Source organism: Siniperca chuatsi, linkage group LG10, assembly GCF_020085105.1.
Source record: "Siniperca chuatsi isolate FFG_IHB_CAS linkage group LG10, ASM2008510v1, whole genome shotgun sequence".
Taxonomy (NCBI): domain Eukaryota; kingdom Metazoa; phylum Chordata; class Actinopteri; order Centrarchiformes; family Sinipercidae; genus Siniperca; species Siniperca chuatsi.
In genome coordinates this window covers 18,928,929-18,941,949 of record NC_058051.1, presented here as the reverse complement: position 1 = coordinate 18,941,949, position 13,021 = coordinate 18,928,929, and the positions used below count along the sequence as shown (strand labels likewise).

At 40.4% G+C, this 13,021-nt stretch overlaps 1 protein-coding gene across 1 annotated transcript; it reads left to right on the top strand.

Annotated features, from left to right (window-relative positions):
• The first annotated feature begins 8,659 nt into the window (after positions 1-8,659).
• snai1b (snail family zinc finger 1b) lies at positions 8,660-11,176 on the top strand. The gene is made up of 3 exons (XM_044210570.1): positions 8,660-8,891; positions 9,258-9,812; positions 10,180-11,176. The coding sequence occupies exons 1-3, from the start codon at positions 8,810-8,812 to the stop codon at positions 10,359-10,361; spliced, it is 819 nt and encodes a 272-aa protein (XP_044066505.1). The 5' UTR covers positions 8,660-8,809; the 3' UTR covers positions 10,362-11,176.
• Positions 11,177-13,021: the final 1,845 nt, after the last annotated feature.

Sequence of the window (13,021 nt, the reverse complement as noted above, 5' to 3'; positions counted from 1 at the left end):
AAAGAAAGTGATCTTTGCACCCTTACTAACATGGTGTATATTTGTGCAATCAAGATGATAATGTATCTGACTTCTGATTTAACCACTGACCTGGAAACCCCTATGACATGGTCATTATTGGTCTTTGACCGCCCCCTTGTGGTTAATCTCAGAACAGTCCCTCTGTATCTGTATGTCCACTATGTGAACAGTGGGTGGTGCCACCTCAGTTTGTTTCTTTCTTGACCCAAAGTGATCCTGACAGAGATCTGAAAACAGTAAATCAATCAGGAGTCCCTACATGTACCAGCAGATCAGTGATGACAGGTTTAGACATGATTTAAGAAAATGTTGGTTGGCTTATGAAATTTTTGATTGTTGTCTGGCTAGTAGAAAAACTAAAATCACAGAATTTAAAAGGAACTATAGCAGTGATAAGGTTGATGGGATTCAACCCAAAATTAAGATGCATTTTTAAGATTAATTCTATTTGAGTTACCTCAGTTTTGCTTGAATTATGTTATTATTCCTCATTATTACTTTCATTGTCCTATCATTTTGTATTTCCTGGGAAGTTAAATAAATAAAAATAAGTAGCACACACAGAAGTAAGAGACTCAGTCCACAATAAAAGGGAAAAAAACATGTCACAGTTGCAGGAAATTTTTGGCTGTGCTTGAAATCTGTACAGGCACGTCCAAAAAAAGGACCCAGGAGGAAGTCCTATCAGATTACACATACTTTTTGATAACTGCTACACAAATAAAAGATAGCAGGTATACATAAAAGTTATCAATGTTACTAACAATTGCACTGTAGAATATTATGCAAACCAAAATGTATTAGTAAATATTTGAGAAAAAAAAGTAATTTTTTAACAAAATGTCTTAAGGCAAGTCAAGATTATTTGTATAGCACCTGATAACAGCAACTCAAAGCCTTTTTAAAAAATGGCAGCAGTAATTTTCGGTTTCGTCATGTGGTCTCTCCAAAAGTGTTAGTTTCCCTCAGAACGTAAACAACTAACCATTAGATGACCTTTAATGGTGCCATATATTACATCAAAGGATGCCTATGGTTGGACTGCGGTGTCTGCCTGCTGTCCAGATAAGGTTGGGGAGACACACACACACACACACACACACACACACACACACACACACACACACATACATGCACACATCTGGGCAAATTCCACCTCTGTAAGCATCTATAGAAGGTTTTGGGTGTTAGTGTGTCAGTGATAGAAAATTAAACTGGTGAGGTTAGGAGGCAAGAAGGACACAAAAGTCCTTTATAATTGTATATTTTATGTAACAAAAATACACCCTGGATGTCAAGTTTCGACACTGCATTCTGAGCTAAAATCAACTTTCACCACCTCGTATAAAAATAGGAAATGTTTCCATCTCAGAGAGATATGAGAGTGTGTTTGCTCATATGTAACTCTGTCAGTTGTTTTGTCAAACGTTTGTCTAGGCCATCGAGCAACTGTAGTAGTGCTCTGACCACATATAAGCATGTGTTATTAATTATCTGGTGGTGATAGATGAATTAAAACCACAGGTTAATTTGATCAACAATTTGTAACCCTTATGTACACATGCAGCATAGGCAAATACATTCGCTCATCTGTTTTCAAAGCGGAATACAGCTAAGTGAGAGAGATACAGCAAGAAGACGAGTTGAAATGTGAACGATGATTGCCCTTTGCTCCAAACTACAGAATTGATTATAAATGTCACAGCCTAAAAGGCTTTTTGAAAAGAAAGCACTGCTTACATCCAAACACAACAAAGAATAAATAAGCCTATTTTATTGAATTATCTGCTTTACTTCAACATTTTTAACTCTATTTGAAATATTATCAAAATACTGTGTCAGTATTCATCCACATATTTTGTTGTGATTATTACTGACACTGTTTCTGTACAAAATAATGAAAACATATATGCTATAATGACAATCTGTAATGATACAATCTGTTGGGACTAAATTACCATTGTACAAAATGCTGCAAAGCCATTTTGTAAGTGTGTATTTACAAGACAGTATCGCAGTTGTTTAGTTTCAGTTTCATGCATTGTGTTCCACTTTTTCATGATTTATTAGACTTTTACTCTTGGGTATCTTGGTCTATCATGACTTCTGGAACGAGACATTGCTGTTGAGTTTTTCAAATGTATTTTTGTGGCGCTTTTGAGCACCACCATCTAGCCATCTAGTTCCACTAATTCTAATTCCACTCTACGGCCGATATCTCCAAAACAATAAACAACGATAAATAGCACTACAGGTAAGAGGAAAAACATGTATTTTTGATTTTGGGGTGAACTGTCTCTTTAAGTAATATTTTCAATCTATGCAGTTTACTTGTAATTGATTATTGATGATATTTGCTACATTAACTTATGTAAAGGATCTGAATACTTCTACTACTACTTCCACCACTGTCAAAAGTAAGTAAGTAAATAAAGGTTGTGAGCACAGTACTTGAGTAAATGTACTTAGTACATATAGCTACTTTCCACCACTGGGTAAAAAAAAGGTATCATATATTCATTTTGATCAAACATTAGGTTTGATGGGTTTTTTTTTAAACAACATTTTGAGTTAATCCCAGAAGATCAGTTACCATAAATCATGTTTTACTCTTTGACTTTTGAGGACAGATTAGTTTACATTGCCATGATTCATATTTTTATATTATTTATTATTTATATTATGTTTATATTGGAACTAGAGAATGTTGGTGAGAACAAGTTATAAACAATATCTTTTCGTAAGACATCTACATTGACCAGTACATGGGGTGCCAGGGATGAACAGTTGCCAGGAATAAACAAATTCTAAATTATTCTGACATTTTTGAGCCATTTTTTGCTCTTGTTAACCTGCACACTACATCCCATCTTCAGTGATGTTTGTTTTACCATTGCAATAACCACTGTAAAAACACTGGTGTGTACTCCACTGGGATTAATATTATATTGTAATTTCTAATCTACATATGGAGATATCAAAAACACGGAGACCACACTTCAATCTGCAGGACATGTTGGCTGCTTCTCTCCTTAAGCAAGATGGAGTTTCACTAAAACATGTGAGTGTTTGTGTCTAATAGAGAGACTCTGACAGAGAGTGTGTTCAGACTACAGAGCATGTATGTGGGAGTGTGCATCCATACGACCAGTTCTGCATTCCAGTGGGATAATCTTATCTCCCTCCTGCTGGCCTTATGGACCTCTGATCCTGTAGGGCAACACTCACACACACACACACGCACTCCAATTCACATGTGTCAACAAACAAACAATCATGCAGTGGTAAAAGAGCATGAGGCAATTCATGCACATTATAAATAGTCTGACAAGTATTCATACAAGCTTGTCTTGTGGCTGAGTTGAAGATAAAATAAGACTGGTATCACTGAACACATCTTTAACAGGGACCCAGAGTGGACATTTTTGAGACCCAGAGAGTAAACTAGCTGTACTTGAAGAGACAACAGGGCACAATGGCCTTGATAGTGGCACAGATTATAATCACAGACTCATCCGTTTTCTTTCAGATTAAACTAGAGCGTCATCGTATCGTCACATCCTCCCACTGACTGACATGTCAGAAGATCTACTGTATCCTTTGAATCATTGCATGGACAAAGAAAACCTGACTTGACCTGATTTATCTGTGCTGTTGTTGTGCGCCAGAACCTGGGAAACCTGCATAAATATCAAATGTGAATGTGCTCTAGTGACCGTTACCTATTGTCTGAATGTACTCAATGGCAACAATGCACCTGAAAGGCTATCAGCAAGGGTTTTTTAAATGTAAAACATGGCTTTAAGCTGCACTTGTGTACTTGTCACTTGAGGAAAAGCATTTGTACAATCACAATAGGTGTCTGGGAGTTGGCTTCTTTGCAAACACATGATAGGACACTGGAGTACAATATGCCCCTCCCCCATCAGACATGGTATGAAATATATTCTGGTAAAAAATACAAAAAAGCAGGTTAAAGATTTTATGTCAACTTCACCGTCAATTCCATTCAAAAGGGAAATTATGTTTTGAAGAAGTTAGATGTAACACATTGCAGTGAGGCCACGGTTACAGCAGCTTACAATGGTTCTCCTAGTTATCTATGTTAATTTCCTCATCAAAAGTCATCATGTCAGAGAAATGAAAGCAATAAAGGAATCTTGAAGAAAATGATTTGTTCAAGCACCAGCAGAAAAATTATGATGTTGGGTTCTTGTCACTTGGAAGAAATCAAAGAACGTTACGGAGTATGATGAAGCAAAGAAGACATCCAAAATGAATTCTCTTTGATCCATGTTAGCTTCAGGGGCTGTTCTAGGGTCAATGGAGATCTGGAGCTTAGCCCTGAAGTCTTTGACTGAATCTGGGGTGACATGTCAATCGTTAAATATTGCAATATAAAAAAGTTCTATATGAATTAACGGTTATATTATTATTATTATTATTATTATTATTATGACAATTAACTGTCAAAAAACAGCCATAGCCTCCTTTAACATAAACTAATTCCAACTAAGCCCTATTTTAAACAATGCATAAGAAACTCATCCTAGCCTGTAATCTGACTGAATTGCAATTATATTTCACTTCAGTGAAATACTTGAGGTGGCGTGCCTTGATTGAACAATAAATTCAATAAGAAAAATCAACCTGATTTCAAAAGCCACCAATTAGAATAAGTTAAATTAGCATTGGCCAAATTTTATCACAAAGTTTTAAACAAGTATTCCAGCCGCTCTATAAATGAACAGTTATATCAGCTGCCATTGAATGAACAAACTGGGTAATGTTGTGTATGTCTATCATCTGGTGGCACTCCTTGTTGTTTGTGTCAGGCAGACTGCTGAAGTTGGACTCAGACTGGGCAGGACAACTGTTACTTCAACACATTCTCATCATTACCAGCTGAGCCAGAGATATCATCTTTTTTTCCCCCATGCATTCTTCTTCCTTATAAAAATCTGGCAACTACATTACCCACAATGCAATTCATCCACAGACAGTTTGGTCGGAGACTAGGGTGTGTTATGCTAGTAGCGGTTAATGTAGCCTCGAGCTGCTCGCCTCAATCAGAGATGAGGAGTGGGCTACAGAGGTCTGGTAACCTCACTTCTTTTTAACTCCACAGATTTTTTTCATTTTCAAACTTGTAGTCTTCAACCCCAACTGACGTTGACTCAAGTGACATCAATGGAGGCAATTTATCAGACTTTGCGCAGGCCCCTCTGAAGCCACAAAAGGCTTTATACAACTCTTTTTCACATATGCAGTAGCAGGCTAGGCCAACTCCCCAAGACCTGTAAACAGACTTGGATGAGAAAATCGACAGAGTTCCCTTTTAAAATTTCATTTTCTATTTTGTAATCGTGTTGTAATATTCTATTTTGACAGGAAACATCGGTGATGCCACGGTCACAGCAGCTTACAATGTTTCTCCTATTTCTGTTTAAGCTAATTTTTTTGTTGTAACATCAACTTATTTCTTCATTTGTTTATTTTTTTTCCAACAGAACAACAGCTAATCTTCCTGTAGTCCACAGGACAACAAATACTGCAGTAATTTCATGTTATTATGTAAATCAAACAAATGATGAAAAAAATATCCCGTATGCACATGAATACGTTTAGTTATAATTTTGTCTGTATGACTAGACCAAGACATTTTCATCATCAAGGGTAATGCCCAAGAGTTCAGTTTCTGAAACCTGCTCTAGGATCACCCTAAATTGTGAAACACATTTTTTATGTGTGCCTGTTTTGAAAAAAAGGACATTTTGAAGACTCATCACAAGCCAACAAGTGTATCATAACATCCTGACCAACCTCATTGTTTTCTTTTACTTTATATAACAAAAACACAAGTTTATGATAAGCAAGAGGTAATGTATTACTAGAGCTAGAACAAGGACAGTGTAACTGATCTGAGCAAAGCTTTTCCATTTAATCAATAAACTGTTGCCAACATTTGTTTGTTGGCAAAACCCTTTAATCATGTTTCTCAGACAGTTTTTTTAAAGGCATCTACTATTAATTTCAGAGAGCCACATTCCTTTGCAAGAGGATTATCTGACTTCCACCTTGTTGCAGTATTTTTGGCTTTTTTTTGTTAAACCTCCGTAAGATTAGACTGAATGAAGATTTGTCTTCTACATTATTTTTAGTCTGAAGAGCTTTCAGCAGACAGTTTGAGCCTCTGTGGGAACACCGGCTGGTTGATCCCTGAGGCCAGAGAGGAGAGAACATCTGTTCTGAGCAGCAAACTTTTCATGTCTTCACGTCCTCTGTGTGTCATGAGGTCACTCTAACCCTGTTGTAACACAAATTGTCTGCAGTCAGCCAGACAAACTGCTTTCCTCGGAAGAGCAAATTCAACAGTGTATAATCATCTTTCGCTCTTACAGCCTCCTGCACTGTGTGTGTGTGTGTGTGTATGTCAGGTCAGGTGGATGTTTCATTTTGTCATTATTTTTCTGTTTGTGTGAGAAATCGAGATAGAAAAAAAGATAATCATACTAACACAATACATAGCGTAACACAAAATAAATTATTCTACGTTAGTCTAAGTTTAAGATTTCAAACACCATTTGTACTCTCAGGGTCATCCTCAGCAGCAGACCCACAACTCAGATTACTTTCACGTGTGTCTTTGCTATTTGCTTTTTGTTTTTACTGCTGTCCTGCCCTCCTGACCTCCAGTCTACGCGGCGTCGGCGTCAACAAGCCTCTAACTACTTGTGAACTTTTGGGCATGCCTTGACAATGGCGCCTTTAGACAGGTGCATATAGCCCCATCACCCTCCTACGGTGGACCTTTTAGACTCTTTGCAATGCTAAACAGGACCAAATGAAGACTGTCACATTCCTGTCTAATGCCCAGCACCTGATTTTCAGACTCACTGGGTGTGCACCAACAGAACCAGTAAAAAACAAACAAACCTTAAATTAAGGACATCGTCACAAAATCATCCACCACTTTTGATTGTTAAATGCGTTTAGTCCGTAGTCAGTGTAAGGAATGATCAGGAATTCAGTAGCCCAATAACAAACTTTATTGTTATAGCACGATTCATGCAACACAAAGTGCTTCACATAAACGTGAACGATAAAAAAGCAAACAATCGTGACATTTGCAGTAAAATAAGGGTAAACGCATATATAATAAGATGACGAAGATGATTTAGAGGGGACAAGATAAAAGAATGTGGGGCAAGAAGCAATTTTATGATAGATGTGATGAATGGGATGAAAATCCACAAAAATCACACTTTTTCATCTGTTTCCCCATTATTAGCCTACTTTCTAATGGATTCTGGCAATCCTTGCACATCTTAATGATAAAGATAGCAAGGGCACAAGTTTGATTTTGGAGTGTGGAACTGCTTTAAATTACGCATTTAACGGGGGAAAAGGATAAAACATGTGCAACCCATTTCCTCGGGCCATTATCCTGGGTCGCATTTCATGCCTCCTAAAGGCACAAGATTTAATAGGGCCCTGTCTGGGTTTACATCATCATATTGTTCCTGACGGCTCGGTTAATTTTACCTCAGATCGTGCTGTGAGCAAGCTGGAGAACAGTGCCTCTTTTATCTAAACGGAGTGATTTCCTGCAGAGAGACAGAGAAAGAGATATGAGGTCAGGGCGAACTGAGTGCTTCATGTTTTGTGTTTAGGGCAGCAAAGAGAACAGAGCGTTTGTCTCCTGTACCTTCACAAAATGTTTCCACCTCACCAGGGTGCGTAAAAGCCCAGAGGCAGAGGCACACAAAAAAGCCATGATACAATCAGTCACTTATTTGGCAGTGAATGGGTCTAAATGCTCTTAAACAATTGTAAAATGCACAACGTGAGATAAATTGTAATCACACAGAAGTAAGCCTCTTCAAATAATGTTCTTTAAGAGTATTAGAGAGCGGTCAAATTTAATTATAGTACCAATTAACTCGAACCAACGCAGCTGTAATGTTAATTGGGAAATTACCTCACTCCATTTTTCACACTTGCACATGGGCGTGTCTTTTCAAACTAGTGAGCTTCCACAAATCTTACTTTTTTATCACTATTTTCACCATCATTTGATGTGTGTGTGCAGAAATATACAGTACAGTAGCTACCATACCACCTCACACAGACAGATCATTTATGAGCCGCCCGAGGACGCTCCAGCTTCAGTTTGCCATGACACATTTTGTAAAGGAATGGACAGTGGAGTAATGTACAAGGTGTAAGAAAGCTTTTCATAAAATCCTGATTGATGTGACTATACCTATACCTATATAGGCTATTCATTGCTTTGATATTTTTTTTCCACATTGAAAATCATTCTTGTGCACATTTAACAGCCTTCAAGTACAAAAAACATTTTTACTGTGACTTGCACACTCATCTATTCACATTCAATGACAATAAATGCATGCCTGTAGGTAAATAGTGAGCCATTAAAGGCGTGAAATGCACAATCAGATTTGCGCTTTGCCACAGTTTTTTGGCACATTGGGCACCTGTGGTGAGTGGGGCTGACGGCGCCCTGACATACGGGGTGTGTCTCTGGGCGGAGATCTGCCCACCCACCCCACTGTTTCTCCCCTCTGGTTACTATATGAGGAGGCAACTTGCGATCCGTCAACAAGATACATTCAACCTTGGTAGTGGTCTTGTTGATCTCTCCAAGCGTTTTCTCTCCGTCCGACTGGAATCTGCAGCTGTCTGAAGAAGAGATCCTCGGATCTGAGCGCACTCCGCCGTGGGGATTATTATTTTTTTTTATTTAAAGAAGCCAGACGTAAACATGCCTCGGTCATTCCTTGTCAAGAAGTATTTTTCCAACAAGAAGCCATACTACAGGGAGAGCCAACTGGAGAGCCAAACTGGTAAGTTTTTCTCCACTGACTGACTGAATTTGATGTGATCTGTGATTATATTTGACATGTTGAGTGAATCACAGTCTTTCAGTCATGAAAAGAGAGCTTTATCAACTTGCCTTCAGATGCAGAACAGATAAGTGGCAGATAAGATGGACATGTATCTTGCATGTAGCTTCCTGGGTGCAAAACACATACAGAAAAGTGTTTCTGGTCACCTGGAAAATTTGCTAATGGAAAAACTAGATGGATCAGGGTTATGTTGGATGCAGACCGTAACAAGACACCAAGAACGCAAACAAGTTTAGTGCTTTATTAGATTATCTGTCCATTTAAGTGACAATGCACCTGACTTGCTTTCCTCTGTGTTGCCAGCTTTTGTCCCAGAAAGCTTTCCACGGGCTGAACTTCCAACGCAGAACAACTGCTCTGCCCTGACTTGCTACCCCACCAGCCCATTCTTCAGCAGCATGGACACCCTGCCTGCACCTCTCTCCCCGATCACCCCCATGTCTCTCTCCCCTTCACCGCTGGGCCCTCTGGACCTCAGCAGCTCTCCCTCCAGCAGCAGCAGCGAGGAAGAGGAGGACGGTGGACGTACTTCAGATCCTCCCAGCCCGGATATCATCCAGCACATCTACCACTGTCTGCACTGCAGTAACAGTTACACCAGTCTTTCAGCACTGTCCCATCATCAGATGTCCCACCACCAGCTCTCCCACTGTGCTCCACTGCAACAGGCACCTTCTCTGCCCACTGAAGTCTCTGCACGCCCAGCCTTCCACTGCAAACACTGCCCCAAGGAGTACACCAGCCTAGGAGCCCTGAAGATGCACATTCGCTCGCACACTCTACCCTGTGTGTGCCCCACCTGCGGCAAGGCTTTCTCCAGACCATGGCTGCTCAGAGGACACATTCGCACACACACAGGTATGCATAAAAAGCTACTTGCCTTTCACATTGGTATGTCAAAGTAATCACACTGATTTCCAAGCTCTGTTGGCTTGTAAATGTAACAGCTGGTTGCACCTTGAGCTCATTGATATTCAGTGATGTCTCCTTACTTGTGAGCAAATGTTATTGCTTAGCATGGCACAATCTAATCTCAGCCACACAATGGTTACGCATGAAAAAAGGCAGTCTGCATTAAGTAAGTTAGGGTAGTGTTCCTGCTCTTTTGTTAGTTATCTGTAGATCATTTGAAAAACAATGACCAGAGGACAGACCTTTTGGCATGTTAATGAAGTGTTTTCCTGGCGCTAACGTTATTTTTATTTTTCCTTTTTCTTTTAACCAGGTGAGCGCCCTTTCGCTTGTCAACACTGTAACCGGGCCTTTGCAGATCGCTCCAACCTGCGCGCTCACCTACAGACCCACTCTGAAGTGAAGAAGTACCAGTGTGGCTCCTGCGCACGGACCTTCAGCCGCATGTCCCTGCTGCACAAACACAATGCCTCTGGCTGCTGCCCTGCCTCATAGACTCACATTCCCTGAACTGCTCCCATGAGCCAGTTCAAGCTGTTTGCTGCTTGCTGGTTCTGTTTTCCCCTTGATTAGAGCCAATAAGGACACTGGACAGATTGGTGCCAGCTCACTTCAAAGCCATGACGGGACAGAACTGGAGTTTTGTTGCTTTTATAAAATTACTTCTTAAGTGCCTTTTTAATTTTCAGGACTCTGTAGGTTTGATGTTATATTGGTATCCGCAGCACATCTTTTGCTGCATCCTGTCAACTGTGTGTATGTGTGTATGATTTGAGGGCAGCTGGACATGCAGTTAATTCCCAGGAAACTCCATCGGTGCCGGCCGGTCCGGGACTCTGGCCATGTTGCAGCTGCTTGGGTGTGTGTGTGTGTGTGTGTGTGTGTATGTGGGCATGTCATTCCTCACCATACTATACATGTGTGTGTGTGTGTGTGTGTGTGTGTGTGTATTAGTAAGTGTGTGTTGAGACAGCTGTCTGTGTATGGTGTACTGTGGAGGAAGGGCGCTGAGAGACGTGTTAGCTGTGACCTCGACGACAGGTGACCCTCCGCTTGCCCTTCCTCATGCCAAACTCATTGTATGTTATATGACATGAAATGACCACTTAAACTTGACCAAAAACACAAACAAATATTGTCATTTTTACAAAAATTTTAATGAAATTTTATTTAGACATAATTTTTGGGAAAATTTTGACCTACAGTTTTTATGAAACATTTTGTTGAAGATGCCTTTCAAATGGAAATACTGTGCCTTTTTTCTGCCACATGTAAATAAAAGCTTTGTTTAAAAAAAAAAAAGAAAAAAACCCGCTGTGGACCTACTTATGTGCTGTAACATTAATTCGTATTTCAACAGGCATTGTATTAATTCACAACTCTAAATGAGTTCATCAGGACAGACATGACAGTTTCTGAATGGGAAGATAGAGCTGTGTAAGGGTAGGGACAGGTTTGTGTGATGTTGAGTGATTAGGGGGAACACCTGCACACACCTGCCAGGCTGTCAGCACCAACACACATACAGGCAGAGACGGACACATGTTAAAGAGGTGAGGGGTTGCACAGTGGCCGCAGGTGGGAGAAAGGCTGGTGAGCAAAAAATTGTGGCTTAGAAAGAAGAGGAAGACCAAGAGCAAGAAAAGAGATCCTCCCAAGGGCCAGCGTGGGCAAGTTCTGCTGGAGAAAGTCAGTGTGAAATTAGCTGAGTGTGGGAATCCCACTGACCCACTTCCTGCTGTAGGGGCGGCCACAGATGGAAGCAGAAAACTTAGGCTCAAGACCAACAAATACACCCCAGAGAGTAAGGCTCCAGGCAGGCAAAACTTCAGGACTGACACAGATCCACTCAGTGTGTGCAGCCATCTGCTCAGTAATAGTTAAACTCTTGTTACCTTGTAGGAACTTTTGGAGGAAGTCTGTGCTTATGAGCTGAGGGTGAACATCCAGGATACACATATGGCAGCAATGTGTCTACAATCCCCACTGCCCTCCTGACCCACACACACTGACGGCAGCATGTCTTAGTGAGGTAACAACGGTTGGTTTCCTCCAATAGCTCTCAGTGTTGAGAGGTGGATGTGCTTGTTTGTGTGTGTGTGTGTGTGTGTGTGTGGGGGTTTGAGGCGGCTCTCAAAAAGCTTGGGATCAGATTGCATGACTTAGCTTGCCCAATGTAAACAGCACCCGAAAGACTGCATGCATGCACTTGCACACGTGCACAGTCACAGCCACACACACATGGAAACATGTTGAATGAAGAGCTTTACTTTGATCAAGGGGGATTTTTCATTTGTCTGCCTATACCTCTATGGGCTGTTTTGAAGCGTGAGGTGAGAGTAATTAAGCTGCTGCACACCTACGCAGGCAGTGAGTCAGAGAGGCACAGAAGCAGGCCAAAGGTGACTGAACTCTGCTTGAACTGCCGAAAGATTTGGTGGGCAAAGAGAAGGGGCAGCAGGGTTGGATGAGTCAAAAGATGGAGAAGACACATAACGTCAAATAATGCTATAGAGTTAAATGATATTCCACTTTCTCCTTGGAATGTCTAAACTCTACCTCCACAAATGTATACAAAAACATGGCATTAAACAGACTTTTCTGATATGTTTTCGGCCGTTTTGAAATTTAACTCTGACATCTTGCTAGGGGGACATTTTTCTGGTTTGCAGTGTGTAGGAGGGAGTCTATCACTCCGTAGCTTTGAGGCAATGAGATCACTGGACCTGTCACCTTTCTTTTTAAGTGTGTGTTTGTGTGTGTGTGTGTGTAATATCATATTGGTCCCCTCAAAGTGTTTTAATGTTCGCAACGTCACGCATGCGGCCCCTAACTAATGTGACATTCCTGAGCCATTAGTGACAGACACACAATACTGGCACCTAACAGAAAGAGAGGGCTGCTCTGTCTGCTGTCCTTGCAGTCTGCTCTTGACTCACAGTAATAATTTGATTTTCCTGTAACAGGAAATAATGTTATGCTGACCTAATTCTAAAGAAAAGGGGATTGCCATTCATTTTAATTTCTCACATGTGTTGTTCCCATGGACTTTCCATGGAATGTCTAAGCATTATTGTCTCGCTCTAATAAATGAAAACAATAAAAATTAAATTGCTTGTTTTTTGCAGATACCCAAGTGAATTGGAAGCCTGGCT

What these genes read in the sequence shown, in the direction of transcription:
- snai1b (XM_044210570.1), top strand. Translation starts at nt 8,810, where the DNA reads ATGCCTCGGTCATTCCTTGTCAAGAAGTATTTTTCCAACAAGAAGCCA. An exon ending in CCAACTGGAGAGCCAAACTG is followed by an intron (nt 8,892 to 9,257) that starts GTAAGTTTTTCT and finishes CTGTGTTGCCAG; the next exon opens with CTTTTGTCCCAGAAAGCTTT. An exon ending in ACACATTCGCACACACACAG is followed by an intron (nt 9,813 to 10,179) that starts GTATGCATAAAA and finishes TCTTTTAACCAG; the next exon opens with GTGAGCGCCCTTTCGCTTGT.